Source organism: Schistocerca nitens, chromosome 2 (genome assembly GCF_023898315.1).
Source record: "Schistocerca nitens isolate TAMUIC-IGC-003100 chromosome 2, iqSchNite1.1, whole genome shotgun sequence".
In the NCBI taxonomy this organism is placed as follows: Eukaryota; Metazoa; Arthropoda; class Insecta; order Orthoptera; family Acrididae; genus Schistocerca; species Schistocerca nitens.
In genome coordinates, this window is record NC_064615.1 from 628,055,162 (window position 1) to 628,074,955 (window position 19,794).

General features: G+C 40.8%; 1 protein-coding gene across 1 annotated transcript; it reads left to right on the forward strand.

Annotated features, from left to right (window-relative positions):
* The first annotated feature begins 7,889 nt into the window (after positions 1 to 7,889).
* Positions 7,890 to 17,869, forward strand: LOC126236724 (uncharacterized). Its single transcript, XM_049946248.1, has 5 exons — positions 7,890 to 8,041; positions 11,388 to 11,615; positions 11,704 to 11,748; positions 13,932 to 14,165; positions 17,706 to 17,869. Exons 1-5 carry the CDS (start codon positions 7,994 to 7,996, stop codon positions 17,769 to 17,771), a joined length of 621 nt encoding a protein of 206 aa, XP_049802205.1. The 5' UTR covers positions 7,890 to 7,993; the 3' UTR covers positions 17,772 to 17,869.
* Positions 17,870 to 19,794: the final 1,925 nt, after the last annotated feature.

Consider the following 19,794-nt stretch of genomic DNA (forward strand, 5'->3'; position numbering starts at 1 on the left):
GTTTCAAAAGAATCACTCTCATGTTTCCTTTCATATCTTCGACCTCCGCTACCACTTACACCTGACATTTGCATCCAGTGGTTGCTACGCATTTCTCTATACTGGTGTGCCCCACCTCCGCTAGAAGTTTGTCGCAACATTTATAGGACACTGTATGTACAATGTGTTTGGGTGTTCGGCAATTCCCGTCACAAACTTCTAGGACTCATACTGTTTTTAATGATTGTGATGTTGTTACTTACCGTAACTCTCAGGTTGGTGAGGTAACAAACAAACACTTTTGTAATGCTTATTTTTCTGTAATAGGCCAATGACTGTATTTGCTCGTAGACGTCGCAAGGTTGGTGAAGATATCTAGTGTAAGGGTCATGGTGTCATTGAACAGATGACACTCACTGTTGATTGTACTTTTCATTATAGGTAATAAAGTATGTCATGATTTCACCGAAAAAGAAATTCAAGAACACTTTGCTGTGCTCTGTGAGATACAGCTTTGTATCTCTGTGAGGTACAGATAGGCATCTCCGTGAGTCACAGCTCGACTACGCATGCGCAACACTGAGCTGTATATCGCAACTGGGCGGGGTCCCGCAGTTTCTCTACTTTTACTAGACGATGAGTGCGCTAAAAACGCTGCAGCCAAAAATGAGAAGGCTGGCGCCGGAAGTTGATAAGGCGCGTTCGCACGTACTCGCTGCCAGTCTGTGTTAAACTGCAGCACGGGCGACAGCATTACACGACGTACAGAGGTGGCTCGTTATTTTCGTCGCCTGAGTCGTCGTCAACATTCTGTGACGTGCAAATCAGTCATAAGTTCGGAGCTTAAGACTGGAACTGGAGCATCTATAAGCAAGAATAACGCAGCGTCTTCAAGAGGAGCACCAAAAATATACAAGGGCGTGCTGAAAAGTAATGCCTCAGAATTTTTTATGTGAAACTCTTAAAGCTTTCAAAATAAAGCAAATGTTATTAACAGTCTGCATGTTTATTCTCCATATCATCAGTCCTCTGCCGCTAGAGGGCCTCGAATTTTAGCGTGTAACATGGCGGTGTGTAACGTAACTATGTCGGTGCGTCAGGAACAGTGGACTGTAATCGAGTTTCTAATTTGAAGAGTTCGTCCACACATGGAGCACCGTCTCCTTTAGCATGATAATGCCAGACCACACACAAGAGCTGTGACATCCGCATCAATCCGATGGGTTCACTGTCATCGATCACTATCCATACAGTCCCTACTTGGCCTCATCCAATTTTCAGCTGTCTCCAAAATCTAAACAACAAGTTCGAGGACATCATTTAGAGATTGTAACCTCCCCCTCACTTATCGACCTTAATGACAGTGAAAAATTAAACCGCCTGCACCTAATGGAAATTTGGGAAAGCAATCGTCACCCAAGTTAATTTGTCACTAAAGAGGGAGGAAAGGGTTACATCTAAATGAAAGGAAAAATGCAAATGAAATTGATGAAAATTAATTTTGAGGAAAGGGGAACAATTTAATAAAGAAAGTAAATGTGCGGTCGTTACGTTAACAATTAATTGGCGTTAATTAGATATTTGAGATTTGGAGAAAAGTACAGTCGTCAGTCCTATGGACAACTACTATAATAACTGGTAATGAAAGATTAATGCACATATAATTAGCACTAAAAGCGTGGCAACTGAAGGTTGACACGTGCTGTGTGAAAACTGAATGTTTGTCAGAAGTAATAAATTTCGCTACACTCTGACTTAATTTAGCAAACGAATTAATAAAACCGGAAAATTGAAAGTTAATTTAGTGACTGAAATTAATAGTGAACCTTGTTTTTGAAGCACTACGAAATTCAATAAAATAAGGTTAGTATTGGGCTACCTCATCAATATTTCAAAAGCAACTTGAATCTGCGAAATTTAGAAATAAGAGATTTAACTTTTAACTTGAATTAAATGATTCTGAACAATTAACAATAGTAAAATTTAGTATCTACCAAGCTGAGCTGCAGTCACAGGTAAGCTAAAATATGGTAACAAAACTCGCACTCTTAATTTGTGCTTGTGTAATCTAAATATTTTAGCCAGCTATTAATACTTTAACTGAACTTTGAAATTAAAGCAGTGAAATGGAATTATATTACTTTAATACTGGCGTATGAATTCCAACGACACTCGGGCTCATTCCACAAAAGGAAGGGACCCGGCTTGGTAATGCAATTGGGACAATGAGCAACAAAGGTTCATGCTAAATTTCTGTATTTTTGTGGTGCAACAGTTTGAAAAGCTGAGGTCAGCCATACAGTTCTTAAACTTTACGTGCTTTTAGTCTTCATTGTTGGCTGATTGAAGGTTTGCAGTCGTCGATCGGGGAGGTGGCGACAGTCACTCATTGTCGGCTGTTGCTGTTGCAGAAGCTGGATGTTGGCACGCCTTCTTCTCGACACGGTCACCAGGTGAAACGGGTTCTTGATGTGAGCCAGCTAATGCTTCCCGTCCGCGACACCGTGTCAGAAACTATCATAGCAACTCGAGCGCAATTACATGCTCGCAAACCCCGAAAGTGCGGCAACTTGCGGGAGCGTCACACAACACACCTGCTCCACCGCCCTACTCCAGCCAGACCCCCTCTGCCTGCGCTCCATGCGGCAGAGTTAATACTACCAAAGATCCTAAACACTTTGGTTCTCCACACGACCTATCGATGTAATCGTTCGATAGCATAGTTTTCCCTAGGCAAGACCCAGCGTAAAAATACAAATAGTATTTACAAAACGAACCAATTATACATCGACATAAATGCATATATATATATAGTAAAACAATATATAAAGACACAGAAATGTCATAACTTCAGGTAACAAAATAAGGAAAAAAATTTATAATACAATAGATGAAAATAGGAGAATATGCATTTCCGGCGTTACACGATGAAGCAGTCAAACGTTATACAGTGATGAAATCAACAAAGTGGTCTACTGTTGTGAGATATGTGTTCGTCACTAGGATGACTATGTTGAGAATTAAGTGTGTAGATATGTAAAATAAAGGTGTAGAACGTTAATAACGCTTCTTTTATTTTAAAAGCTTTAAGAGTTTTCACATGAAAAAATTGGCGGCATCACTATTCAGCACGCCCCCGTACATGCAGTTTGCTCAGAAACAACCTGAATAACTTATAAGTGTATTGCAGGGTAGGTTGTGCTGAGAAATAATTATTAAGAGAAAATTCGATACGTTGTACCGTTATGGAGTTAATTAGCGTTGAATTTAGCCAGTCAGGCCATTGCGCGTGCAAATTCAAGTGGGCCACCAGATACAATTAGTGTCAGTTGTTTTAGCGTAGACGATAGCGCACGAGTCTGCTCTTCCTTTGGCTGAGATTCAATCATTACAACCGTCCAATGTCTGCATCGCTCTCTTATTCGATTTTAGGTAACCGAACGAAGAACACGCTGTTTTATATATTTTTTAAAATTTTCTGTGTTATGTTCCGTGCGACAAAATTGAGGAGCAAGTCTCCATGGTCATGGAACGTATCAGTACATGAAGTTATAACAAAAGAGTAATAATACATAAAATGAATCGTATACAAATTCTGTGCAGACGACAAGCCATAAGTTTAAAGCAACGTAACCAAACAACGTAACACAGGAATTATGTTAAGGGCGGTAGGACGTCAAACAGGCCAACTTGGAGCAAGAGAGGCACCACAGGACATTTTAATTTCCATTGTCTATACTTTTACAAATAAATTCATAAAACTTTGTTAGCATGACCAGGAATGAGTCAATATTCACACTAATAGCAGTGGAAGTTCAAAAATATAACAAAATAATTTTTTTACATGTGAAATTTCATCATTTTTTCACTTACTATTGGCTGCATTTGTCGCTGTAGGTACACTTTTCTTCATAAGTAAGAGAGATTCTTCGATGAATTTTGCATAGCATACAAACCATACTTACAGGTGTACGAAACTCCGTTTTCCAAATCTATTAAAAACTGTGTTAAAAATTGAGATAATTAACTACAAAATTTGAGTTTTTTTCTGAACATGAAGTTTAAAATGTAACAGCTCATTCATGTAACATCAGATTGATGTTGGTCCCAGCTAGGCACACGTGGCAAAAGATGGAAAGTTTTATTTTATTTTTGACTTGAGCATAGCTGCTCTAAAATCGGACCATTGCTTTTTCGCAACGTAATTCTACAGTTCATCAAAATTTCATTATGATGAATACACTCTTAGTAGGTGTCGAAACCTAGGTCAAGACACCACACACTAATTTGCAACCGGCTGGCTGTATAATCCTATATTTAAATAAAACAGCATTTAGTGTTTGAACAAGATCCTGAGCATGGGATTTCCACAACAACTTACAATCTATCTGAGCCCCTAGAAATCTGAGCTGTTTGGTCTCACTAATGATATGCCCATTCTGTGTAATCAACATGTCAGTTTTCGTTGAATCGTGTGTTAGAAACTATAAAATCTGAGACTTACTGTGATTTAACATCATTTATTTTCTACAAGCCATGAACTTATGTACTGATGTACATCATTTGATGCTGTGCCAGTACTGTACACAACATCCTCCACTACCAAGCTGGTGTCGTCATCAAACAGAAATATTTTAGAATCACCTGGAATACTAGAACGAATATCATTTATATATACAAGAAACAGTAGCGGCGCCAGCACTGATCCCTGGGACACCCACACTTAAATGTGACCCATTGGCACTGCACGTCATGGCCATTCTCAGTACTGCAGAGAACGACCTGCCGTCTGTTTTAAAAATAAGAGGTGAACCAATTGTGAGCTACTCCCCTTATTCCATACTGGTCCAATTTCTGCAGTAATATTTTATGATCGACACAATGAAAAGCCTTAGTTCGTCTGACTGTGGTGGGCCATTTGAATGGGCAGGTGCATCGGCCTGATTGACTAATTTTAATACCAACTAATTCGGAAACGGCGCAGCGTATGCAATTTTTTTTCTTAGCAATTATATCTCCGCGCAACTTGCCCTGCAACACCCTTACAAGTTCTTAAGACTATTTCCTACCAACCTGTATATATAGCTTCTACACGTTTTTGTGTAAAAAAATGACTGAATATGAAATATCAACTAATTCGGAATCGGCGCAACGTATGGATTTTTTTTCTTATCAATTATTTCTCCGCGCAACTTGCCCTGCAACACCCTTACAAGCTCTTCAGACTATTTCCGACCAACCTGTATATATAGCTTCTGCACGTTTTTGTGTAAAAAATGACGGAATATGAAACGCTTATCGGTAATCTGAAGTTCGCAGTGAGCCAGATAGTCTTGTTGAGATTCATAAAAGAGCATTACCACTAAAGGCTGAAGCTCTGTGTTTGGTTTGTAGGCTGTACAAACAGTTTTGATGTCTTACGGAGATACATATAATTTGGGACTAAACTTATATCGTTAGATGACCACGCTTAATGAATACTGAAATGGTACTCTTGCCAAGATTTTCTGTCACTCTCTTCCTTAATTCTTCCATCATCACTGCAAGATTAACGACTACCCTAGACTATCCCTTGAATTACGGCCTTCACCTATGTGCACCCACATGACTCCAGCAAGTTTTCTAATCTATGTATTCATCTTCCAGTAAGCCATCGTTTATGTATCTTTTTATCTCCAGATAACATAAAAGTACTTTGTTGGTACATCCACAATCCAGTGACTAGATTTTCCGCCCAGCTAAATTTTATTTTCATTATAGTCTTAATCATGTTTTCCTCTTTAGCCTGTTTCTTGTAGCATTAGTTTTGAAACCTACAATATGGAGAAAGAAATGTAAGGCGAAAGTTTAGGGTCCATACACCATCAAGTGTCATTTCCTTTTACTACCTTGTTGACATAAACATTTCAGAAACAGGTAGGCCTTTGGCAATTACAATTTAAGTTAATTACAACACAGACTGAGTAAGATACAGATCTCAATAGTAGGGCAATAAGAACAGGTAGGCCTATTTTATGAAACAGCTCTTAATTTAATGATAAGGGAACCAGTGGCTCAAATGGCTCTGAGCACTATGGGACTTAACTGCTGACGTCATCAGTCCCTTAGATCTTTGAACTACTTAAACCTAACTAACCTGAGGACATCACACACATCCATGCCCGAGGCAGGATTCGAACCTGCGACCGTAGCGGTCGCGCGGTTCCAGACTGTAGCACCGAGAACCGCTCGGCCACTCCGGCTGGCAAAAGGGAACAGAAAGGCCTTCAATAATAGCAGCTTCAGTTAATTAGAAATATCAAATAGAAAACAGGCGGGCCTTCTTTCCAAAGGGGGTCCAGCATTCAGCATAGCGAAACTGGCTTCAACTCTCTCTTCGGTGTGTCACATCCCAGAGCTGGCTGGCCTGGCTACCCACGAAAATGGCACTAGAAGTGAGCCACAGATTCAAATTGGCCCACAAGTATGCCCAGCATCCACTCGCCTGACACCATGTCCAAGGCGTTTGCTTAAGTTCTCGCCTTACTCGCCAGGTGGACCTCTCACATCGTCCTCCTCGCTCCCCAAACCACCACAACACGCCCTGTCCCCATCAACAACCTTGAGCAAAGATCTTAGTGGCCTCAACCCAGAGGGACACCACACGACAGATCGAGCTAGTGGCGCCAGGAATTCGAAAGGCGACGCCAGCAACCCCGCCACTGCTCCAGTTTGTTTTACTGTCTCTTCTGGTAATTTCTAATTTACGTTTCTCCATTGGTGGCTAAATATCGTTCAGTTTTTGAATAGTTTTCACATTTAAATTCCTTATCCCATTTCTATTACTTAAAATTAGGAATCCACAACGATTGTTAAACGTGTGTAGCAGACAAAGTGGAAAACTAATTATGAGGACTTCATTTACTTCATAGAGAGCACATCAGAATATTCGTTTTTAAATTGTCATGCTGACCATCAAGTCATTGTTTTCAACTGCCCTAAAAACGAAAACTCACCAGCTGGTTCTAAGACTTCATTATTGGCGCATGCGATTTTGTATGTATTAAATGTTATTTTAGTCTTATTAAACAAACTTACTCTACTAAGTTCTTACATTTCTTGCTGAAGTCTAGGTACACTGGAGGCGAGCTGCACAATATCATCATCAAACCGAAGGTGATTGAGGTATGTTCGATCCTCACGTGTCGCTTGTTCTTTTTCCCAATCTGCGGATTTGAAAACTTCGTCCAGTGCTGCTAGCAGTAATTTTAGCGATACAAAATATTCATTCTCTCAGAATCAATGAATCCCAGGAGAAGTGGCACATCATACTTGTAGCTCAATTCTATGATTTCGTTCGCTATTTGTAAATATTCCATTGTGCTTCATTTATTTCCAAATGCAATTAGTTCATTTGCTCGTTTAAATCGCAGTGTATTTTTATGTCGTTAGTGATAATTATATTTATCATATTGTTCATCAAGGAGGTGAAGCTAACTTCTGTGTGTTCTCGCTTCTTTTATAAGATGTGGAACAACTTCAGCATAGTTCCCGTTCTTTAGACTTAACATACTCCGCGCAAAATGTGGAAAAAAATTTTGCAAGTTCAACTTGGGTTTCCTTTGTTTTAGATATGTACAATCCAGGATTTGCTTTCTTTTTAATATGCCATTAAGATGTTGTTCATATAAATATTAACATTGTAGCTTTTTTTTTGTTATCGAATTACGATGTAATCAAAGTTGAATTTCTGCACGTTATTACCCTCCATTTGGGCGAGAAAAGTTGATGCAATTTCTCTGCTAGTGACGTTGTCTGTAAGTGCAGCTGCGTAACTGAGAACCTAGGATCGCAAACTGTTAGTTGCCACTGTACATCAACACGCCTACAGTCCACCTGCGCAAACACATCCACAGCCATGTGAGCGTATGGCTGCCGTGTTTATTATTCGGCACCAGCCTTGGAGGAGCACCCTATAAATATCGACGGCTTCTTCAGGCAGTCAGATTGCCTCCTCGCAGAGAAATCGACAGAAATGGCTTCTAAGCTGCTCATTTTCTTGGCTTTCGGCTTGGCAGTACAGGTAAGAGAGTCTGAATTTATTTGTGTGCTTTTAGAATCACTAAATGTTCCATTATATTTGGAAGTAGGTAAAATAAATGTCGTGAGACTAGGGCCTCCCGTCGGGTAGACCGTTCGCCGGGTGGAAGTCTTTCGTTTTGACGCCACTTCGGCGACTTGCGCGTCGATGGGGATGAAATGATAATCATCAGGACAACACAACACCCAGTCCCTGATCGGAGAAAATCTGCGACCCAGCCGGGAATGGAACCTGGACCCTTATGATTGACATTCTGTCGCGCTGACAACTCAGCTACCGGGGGCGGACTGGAAGTAGGTAATTTACTAGAAAAACGAAACTGGATTCCGTTACGGTACACATATTAGCCACATACACTTCAATCGATTTCTTTTTGCGTGACGCTGACGACTGCGTATTTTATGTGCCCTGCTTGTTTCTACATCTACTTTTATACTGCACAAATCACCTTACGGTGTGAGGCGGGTGGTAGCTATGGTACCGCTACATTTTCCAAGTTTCCTCTTCTATTTGTAAATTGCACGTGGGAAGAAAGAGTTCTCTAAATCTCCGTATCAGCTCTAATTTCTCCAATTTTTTCACTGGGGTTATGTCGCGAGACTTAGGTGGGAAGAAGTAATTTGTTGCCCGACTCTTCGGGCGCCTACAGTCTCGGATATTCGGTAGTAAACCTCTCCGTAACGCAACACATCTCTCTTTTCAAGTCTTCTGAGTATCTCTGTGACCCTCCCGCACTGACTAAACGATCCTATGACGAAACGTACGGCTCTTCGTTGCATCTTCTGTCGAGCTAAACAGAAGAGGAAGCCAATCTTTTTACAGTGTTCATTTGTTTCTGACAGCTATACCTGTACGATGTAAACACTTCTACAAGCATTACTTTTGTAACTGACATTCGCATCACAAAATGTTTATGAGCACAACAACATCGCCTTTTTGTGACTAGATAGAATATGCGTTCCTCATTGATCTCTGCTTTACGGACAACATGGGGAGTTTGCAAACAGTTTTTCTCCAAAAAAACTGTCCACCACTGCGTGAAACTCGCCTGTCGTTATTTGCTAGGAGTCACTGAAGTTAAGAGTTGTGTTCACTCGAGACACGCAGCATAGACTGATATTACTGGAAAGCCACCTTAAACTTTTCCTACTGAGAATGACCGATATATTATATTTCCTGACAGAAATGGGTTTTCCATTAATTTATTCGTGTTAGACGCCTGATCTCTAAAGACAACATTCATCTTTATTGTTTCGATCAAGTTACTAAAAGTTGCACTTTGCATTTTAAAGTTATAACTGTCCAGTCACATTAATGTGCCCATCTGTCAGGGCCTGAAAAAACCCCCTTTGCAGCGCGTACCGTTGCGAGAATTTGAGGGAGAGAGTCAGCGAGTTTCTGTTAAGTAACAAAAGGCATGTTGAGCCTCGTCGACTCCACTGCCTTGGCCATCTGCGCTAGATTTCTCGGTTGAGAATCCATGACGCCAACAGTCCGACAGGAGAGGTCGCACAGACTGTCGATTGGCAAGTGGCAAGTGGAATGTGGTGGCCAGGGGCGTACGATAAACTCATCCTGGTGCTCAGCGAACGCTCGTGTACATTACGAGCTGTGTGACGCGCTGCATTGTCCTGGTAGTAGATATCATCGTGACGAGGAAAAAAAAGGTCTTTTTTAGGGGTGGACGTGGTCCTCGAGGATAGATATATACTTCTCTTGATCCATTGAGCCTTCCAGAATGGCGAGATCACCCGGGGAACGCCACTAAAATATTCCGCAGGCCATAACTCTCTCTTTATTTCCCGTGAGATCACCGAAGCGCTGTGGGGCGTGGTCGGCACTTGGATGGGTGACCATCCAGGCCGCCATGCGCTGTTGCCATTTCTCGGGGTGCGCTCAGCCTCGTGATGCCAATTGAGGAGCTACTCGACCGAATAGTAGCGGCTTCGATCAAGAGTGCCATCTTACGACCGGGAGAGCGGTGTGCTGACGCCATACCCCTCCTATCCGCATCCTCCACCGAGGATGACACGGCGGTCGGATGGTCTCGGTAGGCCACTCGTGGCCTGAAGACGGAGTGCTCCTCATGCTTTATACATCCTCCACTGCTCTTGCTGCCACCTACCGTCTGTAAGTGGTGATGTCGAACTTTCACGGTGGTCACATATTTGTGACTGGACCTTCTATGTCTTTGCTCGCAGGTGAAATAGCTTTGAATGTTTACTCTTACTGATTTTTTTGTGTATTGTTAACAGTTCTCCGTGTTTATAATTGTAGTGAAAAGAAAATATTCTCAACACATCTGAACTAGTGCTGCTTTGTGTAGTTTCACAGTGATTACGTGAATTCTTCTACATTCAGCTCCCACAAGGTGGCGCGTTTGTTAAGACAGCGCTTTCTCTTTCAGGAGGTGTTGTTTCTACACTTCTCTCCACAGACTCTGATCTATCTTTTTCATGATCTCCATCAGTGGTTTCGTACGAATGCTTAAATGGTTTCATCCACCACTCTATTCCGACAAAGCTACCCCTCTGTTGATTTCAAAACTCCATTCCTTCTTTTCCTACATTGTTATTCTATGCATCTAATTTTTAGATTGAGTGGAACTGTCTCATCTAAAGCTGGAAGGAAATCATAGGAAGTGTTTATGTCTAAATACTTAGACTTCCTGCATCTAAAACTGAGTACAACTTTAAAGAGACGTAAGCTGTGACTAATATGACACTATGTTCTGGAAGTAAGATAATGCATGTCTAGACCGAAAGAAGGATGTCTGAGAATAAAATAATCGGCGATCTGGAACCTGATATCATCATTTGTATATGGCTACTCCGCTTCGAAAAAGGTGCTTGTATTAAACCAAGTGATGGCTGCGGTTTACCAAACTGGATTTTTTCGCAACCATGTATTAGTTTTATTTTTCGGAGATCCAACAACGAATATTAAATATTTGAGTGTTCTATGTGGCATTACTAGATAGGTAAAAGCATGTAGGCGTCGAATGGCGTTCGATGATGCTGTGACACAGTTCTCGATGATGTGTTGTTTTCGTATTTTTGCAAAATACTACATAGTCTAGTAACGACAATGGATATCATAAATCATTTCAGACTGCCTTAAAACAAGATAGCCAACGAAAGAATAGAGCTTAGTCTTCTTGCGTAGCAAACGATAAATGTAAAAAGACGCATGTAGGTTGCTCGTAATCACATTATCATACTTCATCCAGAATACTCGATTGCTTTAGGGACACGGAAACAGGGAGTGTGGCATGCAGGACCTTGCAGCTGTCGCGGTCATAAATGTTCCTTTCTCTTGTGTTGTGCAGAGCACTGCGGCTGCACCAGCGCCTGGCATCAGTGACTGGTTTACTGAAGTAGGCAACTTCTTCGAAAACATCTACAACGTCCAGAAGAACTTAAGCCAGCATGCCGCGGAGAACGCTGAGAAGATCTGGCAGGACATAGTGCAAAGTGCTGAGGAAGACGCGAAGGAAGTCGGTTCTTGGATACAGAACGCCTACAACGAAACAACTGCCGCCTGGAACAGTATTCAGGTGAGTTTGGCTTCTAGAGTTATTGATTTCAGCCGCTACTAGAGTCTCCACATGCTATTTTGTAAATTTTCCCTTCTTTGTTTTGCAGGAGAAACTTCAGGCATCCGCACAGAAGGCCATAGTTTCCGCACAGGTGAGGACTCGTTACTTTTTTTTAAGGGGAAAAAGTCTACATATTTAACTTTGCATTTCAACTGATAGAACATGGGTTTGCATAATAAATTTTTTATAAAATGTACATCTGTAAAAACAATCCAGGATCGCATGTAGGTTATTAAAATTTAGAATTTACTGACCAGGTGAACGGTTTAGGTCGTGGTATGATCACATCAGGCCATTAAAACTCCATAACAGTGGCTGGAGAGATTGGCTCCATCAATGTTTATCGTCACTACTTAGTAGGCTGCTTCTCCCTGTTCTCTCCAGTGGTCATCATAGAGCTTTAATTGACTGATGATGAGCGTACCACGATCTACACCGGTCACATGATTAATAAGTTTTAAATTTTAACAACTTTCATACGATCCTACACTGTTTTTCTTAACTTTAATCCTAATTTTTGAATCGCGGTTTCCCAGGAACAATGTTCTAAAGGATGAGCAAATCTTTTATTTATTTGTGGCTGTTTGACGAGTTTCGGTGCGTTATAGAGTGCAGTTTTTGTTCATGTTCTGCTGGCGCTCCAGCACTCTAACGACCGGGCTGTCGATGCACAAGAAACGAAGTTGGGTGAAGGACAGGGGGTGCTCGCTTATCACACGAAAAGCTGACAAATGTGCAAATATTCAAAAACAGTTTGAAACTGAAATATGAACTCCTTATCAACAGACATTTCGTCAGGGGCAGTCCGTAACTGTAACTTGCAAGTTAAGAATAATTTTGTTAGTAATACACTGTCCTGCACTTTTGAAGTGGCAGTGCAGATGTCGGGGCTCTCCACGGATACAGAAGGTGAAATGAAGTGACAGTGACTTGTGAAACTCACGCACTTTTGAGAGAAAGCGACAAAAAGTCTGCGATTAAGAAGAGTGTGAAAATTGTAAGACTCAATGGTTCCTTTAAAATGTGGATGTCGAAGCTACATTTATCGATAAGCACTTTGAATATGAGTTTTAAGTGAACTGTAGGGCATGAAGCAAATTTCAGAATTAACTGGAATGTTAGCAACAAATTTGCATATTAACACGCAGTTCACTTTTTTTTTTTTTCATTTTTGACAACCGCACAACCTCGGCAGGCGAGTAAGCAAAGAATTAATTTTCTTCCACGCATCATTTCCTATTCAACTGGGCATGGTACAGAAGATTCCAAACATTGTGCTGTGTTGAACAAAACTGTTCCACAGTGGGAATATGTGCGAGGGCCCTTAGACGATTTTCAGTTCGAGCATTTGCTTCAGAACAATTTTCCGAAAACAGTGCTGAGTGCAATAATTTTGAAACTGTTTTAATTCGTTAGTGGGACGATACTACGTCCTTCAGTATATTACACTCTTTGGCTTATAAAAGCATTCCTAGCCATTGAATCGTGTAATTCAAAATAAAAAAAAATAATATTGCAGTTAGTGAGATTTATAACATTACAGTCTTAATTTCTCCTACTAGAGATTATAGGGATGAAGTGTACATAGAGCAAACGTGCAAAATATGTGGAATTTTACAGATTCGGTTGCATTATAGGCAATTCAGAGCTTAATTCGATTTTAATGGTATTGGCACTAGGTGTTTTTTGTTCTTCTCTGTTTTAATATAATCTTTCCACGCCGTTGATAATGGTATCACCTTTCTTGGCCTTGTAATTGTCATCGTATTTATCTTCTTTAGTACTCTTCCCATTAACTGACTTAACTCTATAAGCTATATACTTTCGAATAGTATGACACCAAATGACAATGCTTATAGCATTCATTTACTGCAAACATCATTAAAAACTAATTACTCGAACTAGCGTCAGTTTATAAGCAAACATATCGCCTTTCTAGTTTTCAGGGAAAACAACATTTCATGAAAAGTAATGCGAGTGCATGTAGTTAAAACCTAAATGATATAAAAACATTTCATGGAGCATTTTTACTCTAAGAGAAATTTCAGGAGAGGGACAAAATAATCTTGGTGAAGTAATTTTTCACAAAAAATTGTTATGAACTGGTTTGTATGGAATTTTAAGATTATAAGGAGGAGGTGCTAGTAAATTTGCTTAAAATCTATTGCGATCTCAGTGGGACACAAACACAAAGGAGGGGGGGAGGGGGGGGAATTGTATCCTAGCTGCACAGCAACTCCTTAATATTATATTGAGATATATTGTGATTTCCAGCAAGCGATTGTCTCAGCCGGACAGCAAATCTCGCAAGAGGCGGCCGAGTGGGTGCAGGAAGCCTCCAGTAATCTGCAGAATGCGGTGAACGCAATCTCGACCAAGACCCACGAGAACTTTGAGAAGGCTATGGAGTTCGTGGAGCGCGGAGAGGCGGCGCTGGAACAACTCCAGAAGGCACAGACCGACGCCACCAGCCAAGTCATCGAGGGCATCACGAATTCCATCCAGCAGGTGAGTACTCTATATCGAGCGACACTGTTAAAACTTTTCGAATTATGTATGTGTGGTGTCTGTCCTTTCGAACAAGTCCGAAAGAACAGACATCGTTTTGATCCTACAGCCGTAGGAATCAACACACAAAGGAATTAAAGATATTAGCTGCCAGTGAGAACTGATTTTCATCAACTGTGAAATTTCGGACATGTCCGAAAGAGCAGATGCCACATATATAGAATTAAGGTGAGGACGGCCAGTGGTCACTTCAGTGCAGACACACATCATGCTCGAACTCTTCGGGCATCAGCGAAATGCCACGAGTAATGAGGATAATGGGCATGGGCCACTACATCAGCAGTATGTGGGGAAGCTGAGAACTTGGGTCTGACGAGAGGCATGCCAGCGTATTCTGTGTAGGAACCAGTGTGTCCGGATGACGTTGTGGTCAGCGCATCTGCCAAGTAAACAGGAGATCCGGTCTCTAATCCTAGTCCATCACATATTTTCAACATTCGCAATTGACAGAAACAGAAGCGCCAAAGAAACTAGTATAGGCATGTGTATTCAAATACAGGCAGAAGTCGGCGCTACGGTCGGCAACGTCTATCTGGCACAGTTGTTAGATCGGTTACTGCTGCTGCAATGGCAGGTTGTCAAGATTTGAGTTTGAACGTAGTGTTATGGCCGGCCGCTGTGGTCGAGCTGTTCTAGCCTCTTCAGTCTGGAAGCGCGCGATCGCTACGGTCGCAGGTTCGAATCTTGCCTCGGGCACGGATGTGTGTGATGTCCTTAGGTTAGTTAGGTTTAGGGGACTGATGACCTCGGATGTTAGGTCCCATAGTGCTCAGAGCCATTTGATCCATTTGAACGTGGTATTATAGTTGGCGCATGAGCAATGGAACACATCTCCGAGGAAGCGATGATGTGGCGAATTTCCCGGTCGACCATTTCACTAGTGTATCTTGAATATCAGGAATCCGGTGAAATATCAGATCTCCGACATAGCTGCGGCTGGGAAAATATCCTGCAAGAACGGGACGGAATACGACTCAAAACAATCGTTCAACGTGATGGAAGTGCAACCCTTCCGCAAATTGCAGCAGATTTCAATGCTGGGCCATCAACAAGTGTCAGCGTGCGAACCATTCAACGAAACATCATCAATATGGGCTTTAGGAGCCGAAGGCCTCCTCGTGTACTCTTGATGACTGCACGACCCGTCAACACCGACATTGGACTGTTGATGAGTGGAAACATGTTGCCTTGTCAGACGAGTCTCGTTTTAAATTGTATCGAGCGGATGGATGTGTACCGGTTTAAAGACAATCTCATGAATTCATGGACCCTGTATGTCAGCATGGGACTGCTCAAGCCGTTGAAGGCTCTGTAATGGTGTGGGGCGTGTGCAGGTGGATTGATATGGACCCCTGATACGTCTAGATACGACTCTGGCAGGTGACACGTACGTAAGAATCCTGTCTGATCATCTGCATCCATTCATGTCCTCTGTGCATTCCGACGGACTTCGGCAATTCCAGCAGCACAATGCGACTTCCCACACTTCCAGAATTGCTACGGAGTGGCTCCAGGAACACTCTCGTCGGTTTAAACACTTCCGCTGGGCACCAAACTCCCCAGACATGAACATTATTGAGCATATCTGGTATCCCTTTTAACGTGTAATTGAGAAGAGATCTCCACCCCCTCGTACGCCGACGGATTTATAGACAGCCTTGCAGGACTCATGGTATCAATTCGCTCCAGCACTACTACAGACAGTAGTCGAGTCCATGCCACGTCGTTGTGCGTGCTCGCGAGGGCCATTCACGATATCAGGCAGTTGTACCAGTTACTTTAGCTCTTCAATGTAAATCAGTGCCCACTGGCAGCTAATGTCTTTAATTCCCTTCTGTCTTGACTTTTCAAAAGTGTTGATGTCTGCCTAGTTGTGAAGAAAATACCTTGTATTGTAAGGTGATTGTAAAAGAGTTGACGGAGAACAGCGCTCTTGCTATCGTGTTCTTTGCACATCAGGCTACGTGTCTGATATATGCACATGGCTTGCTGAGTGATGAGGTATCAAAACTATTCCTTTTCAAACAGGGTTCCAAAGTTATAACCTCCAAATGACACATATCTCTAATTATTGTGAAGTACTGTAAAATCATCGGTTGGCGTTTCAGAGGCCTTTTCGTGTGTGATTTCGAAATAGCAGCAGTGTATTTTCGGAGATCTACAAGAGAAAAATAAAGCAGTAAAACTTTCCGCTCTATTAATATATACTGACCCAGTCTATGTCCTCAAGTAACATTTTTCAGCGTAAAAGACGATACAGTCACATGAAATACAGCCTTACTATTTCCTATCTGGTTTCTAAGGCGTCATTGCTTTGCTCAAAAGAAGGCCGATATGGAAAAAATATTGTTGTAAAAATTTAATGAAACAGTGACGAGAAGTTAAAATCTAAATAGAATACAATGTGCTTTCAACTCCATTCAAAGCAATTCATATTATTTTGGGCACATTCTTTAATTTTTACTATCAAAATGTATATAAGATTTAATAAAGAAGCTACCAAATCCCAACCTAAGTAGACGTAATTGTTCATAGAAAATGCAGTAGAAAACAACACTACCTCAACTCTAGCGAATGCATTCCTCTACATAGGTCAGCTGTTAATTCCATGAATAAACACGTTAGTTAGCTGAAAAATGTATGTGGAGATTCCGTTTATAAGACGTCGTATTAACGAACTTTTGCATGCTACTTGATAGATCACTACGCCGTATAGCTTGTCCCTATCAAGATTCAGCAATATATTCAGAGATGTGCAGATTCTGTTCTGGATAGTGAGCAGGGGTCGAAATACAACTTGCGTAATAAGTGTAATTAGGAATCATGATGTATTCAAATTATGAGTCCCCTACTTTTAAATTCACGAACTGATATAGTGACTGAAGAGAAATCACACATTCGCAAAACTAGAAACCCCAGCATTAATTTATTGAACAATGAAAGGAACATAACTGCTTTATTTTGTACAATTAAGGGTATATATAGTTTTGTACAGAATTTCAGCCAGGTGTGTATCTTTTACATCTAGCGACACTGATAGATTACGGAAGTGAAGAGTAAACGATTCTTCTAAAATCCTACGTTTTGTAAGGAGCGAAAGATCTGATAAACGTGTCTAGAAAGCAAATGGCTAAAGTACTCGTCAATGTTACACTTAGGTAAACACGCCAGTAACATGCTCAACGGCTTACGGACCAGTCACAGTACATTCACTCCGAACACTCACACGGACGTAAATTTTTTTCCTTTTATTGTGCTTAATCGGACGGTCGAACGATTTTTACCTGCAGCAATGGTTGCAAGCCCTCTTTAGTCCACTGCAGTTCGGCAGTGCAAACGTATCCTGTAACTCTGCTCTAGAATGCTTTCCCACAGTTCATTTCCTCTTATCAGTTATTCCTTTGAAGTGATATCCACAAGATTTCACTTCAGCTTTCACTTTTGAACACCTTATTGATTACCCGTTTTACTGTGTTACAGAGTCTGCAAAACGTCCAGTCTCTGCTCGACAAGGCTTCAGCGGAGGTCAACAAGAACAGCAACTAGGCCAGCATCCAGTCGATGACTGATAAGCTAAAGCTCTATTAAGAATGCTATAAATTTTCTTATCTTGGCGGAAAAATAAAAGTTGAATTCAAATAGTATACTGAGCTTCTTTCATTTACAAGTGTGATTATTATCTCCCTTCTTAACTGATACTTTGGTGTCTATGTCAGATGATGAATTAACAGAAATGTTGAGTGTAAGATATGAAGATGAATTGTAAGTAGTATATCAAGGTACTTAGCTAGCCAAACAAGGTTCAAAAAATAAACCGCTGCAATTTTATGTGCCATGTCTCAAGTTTTAATATTATTATTTTTACGATTTGATGCAAGAATGTTGTTGTTTCTCGCATCCTGACTTCCAAAGTCTCTTATATTTACAATATCCGGACTGGAAATTCTTCTCTGACAATAGCACTTCTGACTCTCTCTTCCAATGAAGTTTTCGTGCATTCCATTGTCTTCTTAGACCATCTATCCTTACCAAACAGCTGACTTGCCCATACCATCTCAACTGTTTTGCTTAGATTATACTCATTATTAAGATGTGCAGGTTTATTCGCTTACGTATGTCTTCGTTTTTAACGTCGTTCCTAGTGTGAGAACCTACAGCAACATCTCCAAAGTCCTATCTCCATTGACACTAAGTTCCTCTTAATTCTTTGTTATTTCCATATTTATGCTCCAGACGTTGGTATACTTTCTACAATTGTTTTAAATTATCTTATCTTAGTTTCTGATCTAATCTGCATTCTCAGTAAAATTTCATTTAATTGCCTGGTTGCTTATTTACATTGGACAGTACGGTTCTTAATTTCACTTTTATTGGATCCATCGTTTTTAATAATGACCCCCACCCTCAAGTATTTATAAGAGTCCAGATACCTTAATATCCCAAAATCTATTGTTAGCTCTTTACCCACTACACCACTATCCAAATACTCTGTATTCTCAATATTAGTGGTTAAATCCCGTTTCTGATATTCTCTGTGTAACTTTCTAACCATTTAGTTTGTGCCATCCTCATCCTATGTAAAAATGACTTGGTTTTCAGCAAAATGCAAACTGAATAGCTGTTCATTTATAGAAATACCCGATTTACAACAGGAACATTTCCATAAACTTAAGGTGAACTCTAGTATATTTTAAATAATATAGGCGCTAAAGCTCTGTCTTGTCATAGCCCTTTGAGCACGGGAATTCCTCCAGATATTTTTGCAGTGACTTAAATTCTACAAGTTGTACCACTATATAACGCTCTAACAGCTTCAAAATATAAACGATAAACTCCATTTTCTAACGTTGTAGTCAACAATGTACACCAGGGAAACGCTGTCGTAGGCTTTCCTAAAAATAATCAAATGTATTTGTGTCTCTAAATTCCTGTCCTGTTTTTCTCCACAGACTAGTTTATGCTAAAAATATTGTCTGTGCGGGATCTTCTGGCACGGAACCCATTCTGTTCTAGGTCCACAATCTATGATTAGATTCTCGTCTTTATCATTTTTCCATATAATCCATAATTTCCATATAATATAGACTGTATTTGTTTCACTCAGTCCTCTATAGTTTGAGCATTTTTCTCTGTCACCGCTTTTATTTATGTTGGATATCTATGATATTTTTCATTCATCTAATAGTTGTTCCCCCTTTATGACCAGTTTATGGTCCAGTTTTGAACAGTTCAGTGGACGTTTATTTGGACTTGAAGCTCGTCTATTTTTCGTAGACATAAGCACTTTTTTGATTTCTACAGAGATAATTATTTCGGGTTCTTCATTAAATGCATCCCAGATATATAACTCACCATAATTTTTTACAAAGAATCCAAGATGTTTTTCAGTAAACGGATTCCCATAATGCTCTCTCCATTTTTCTGAAGTTAAGGTAATTGACATCCTTGCTGTTTTGCTATATCACAGAGCTTTCGCCGGCCGTGGTGGCCGTGCGGTTCTAGGCGCTTCAGTTCGGAACCGCGAGACTGCTACGGTCGCAGGTTCGAATCCTGCCTCGGGTATGGATGT

Coding starts and splice junctions, on each gene's coding strand:
- LOC126236724 (XM_049946248.1), top strand. CDS start 7,994: ATGGCTTCTAAGCTGCTCATTTTCTTGGCTTTCGGCTTGGCAGTACAG. Junction 11,749..13,931: donor AGGCCATAGTTTCCGCACAG/GTGAGGACTCGT, acceptor TGTGATTTCCAG/CAAGCGATTGTCTCAGCCGG. Junction 14,166..17,705: donor TCACGAATTCCATCCAGCAG/GTGAGTACTCTA, acceptor ACTGTGTTACAG/AGTCTGCAAAACGTCCAGTC.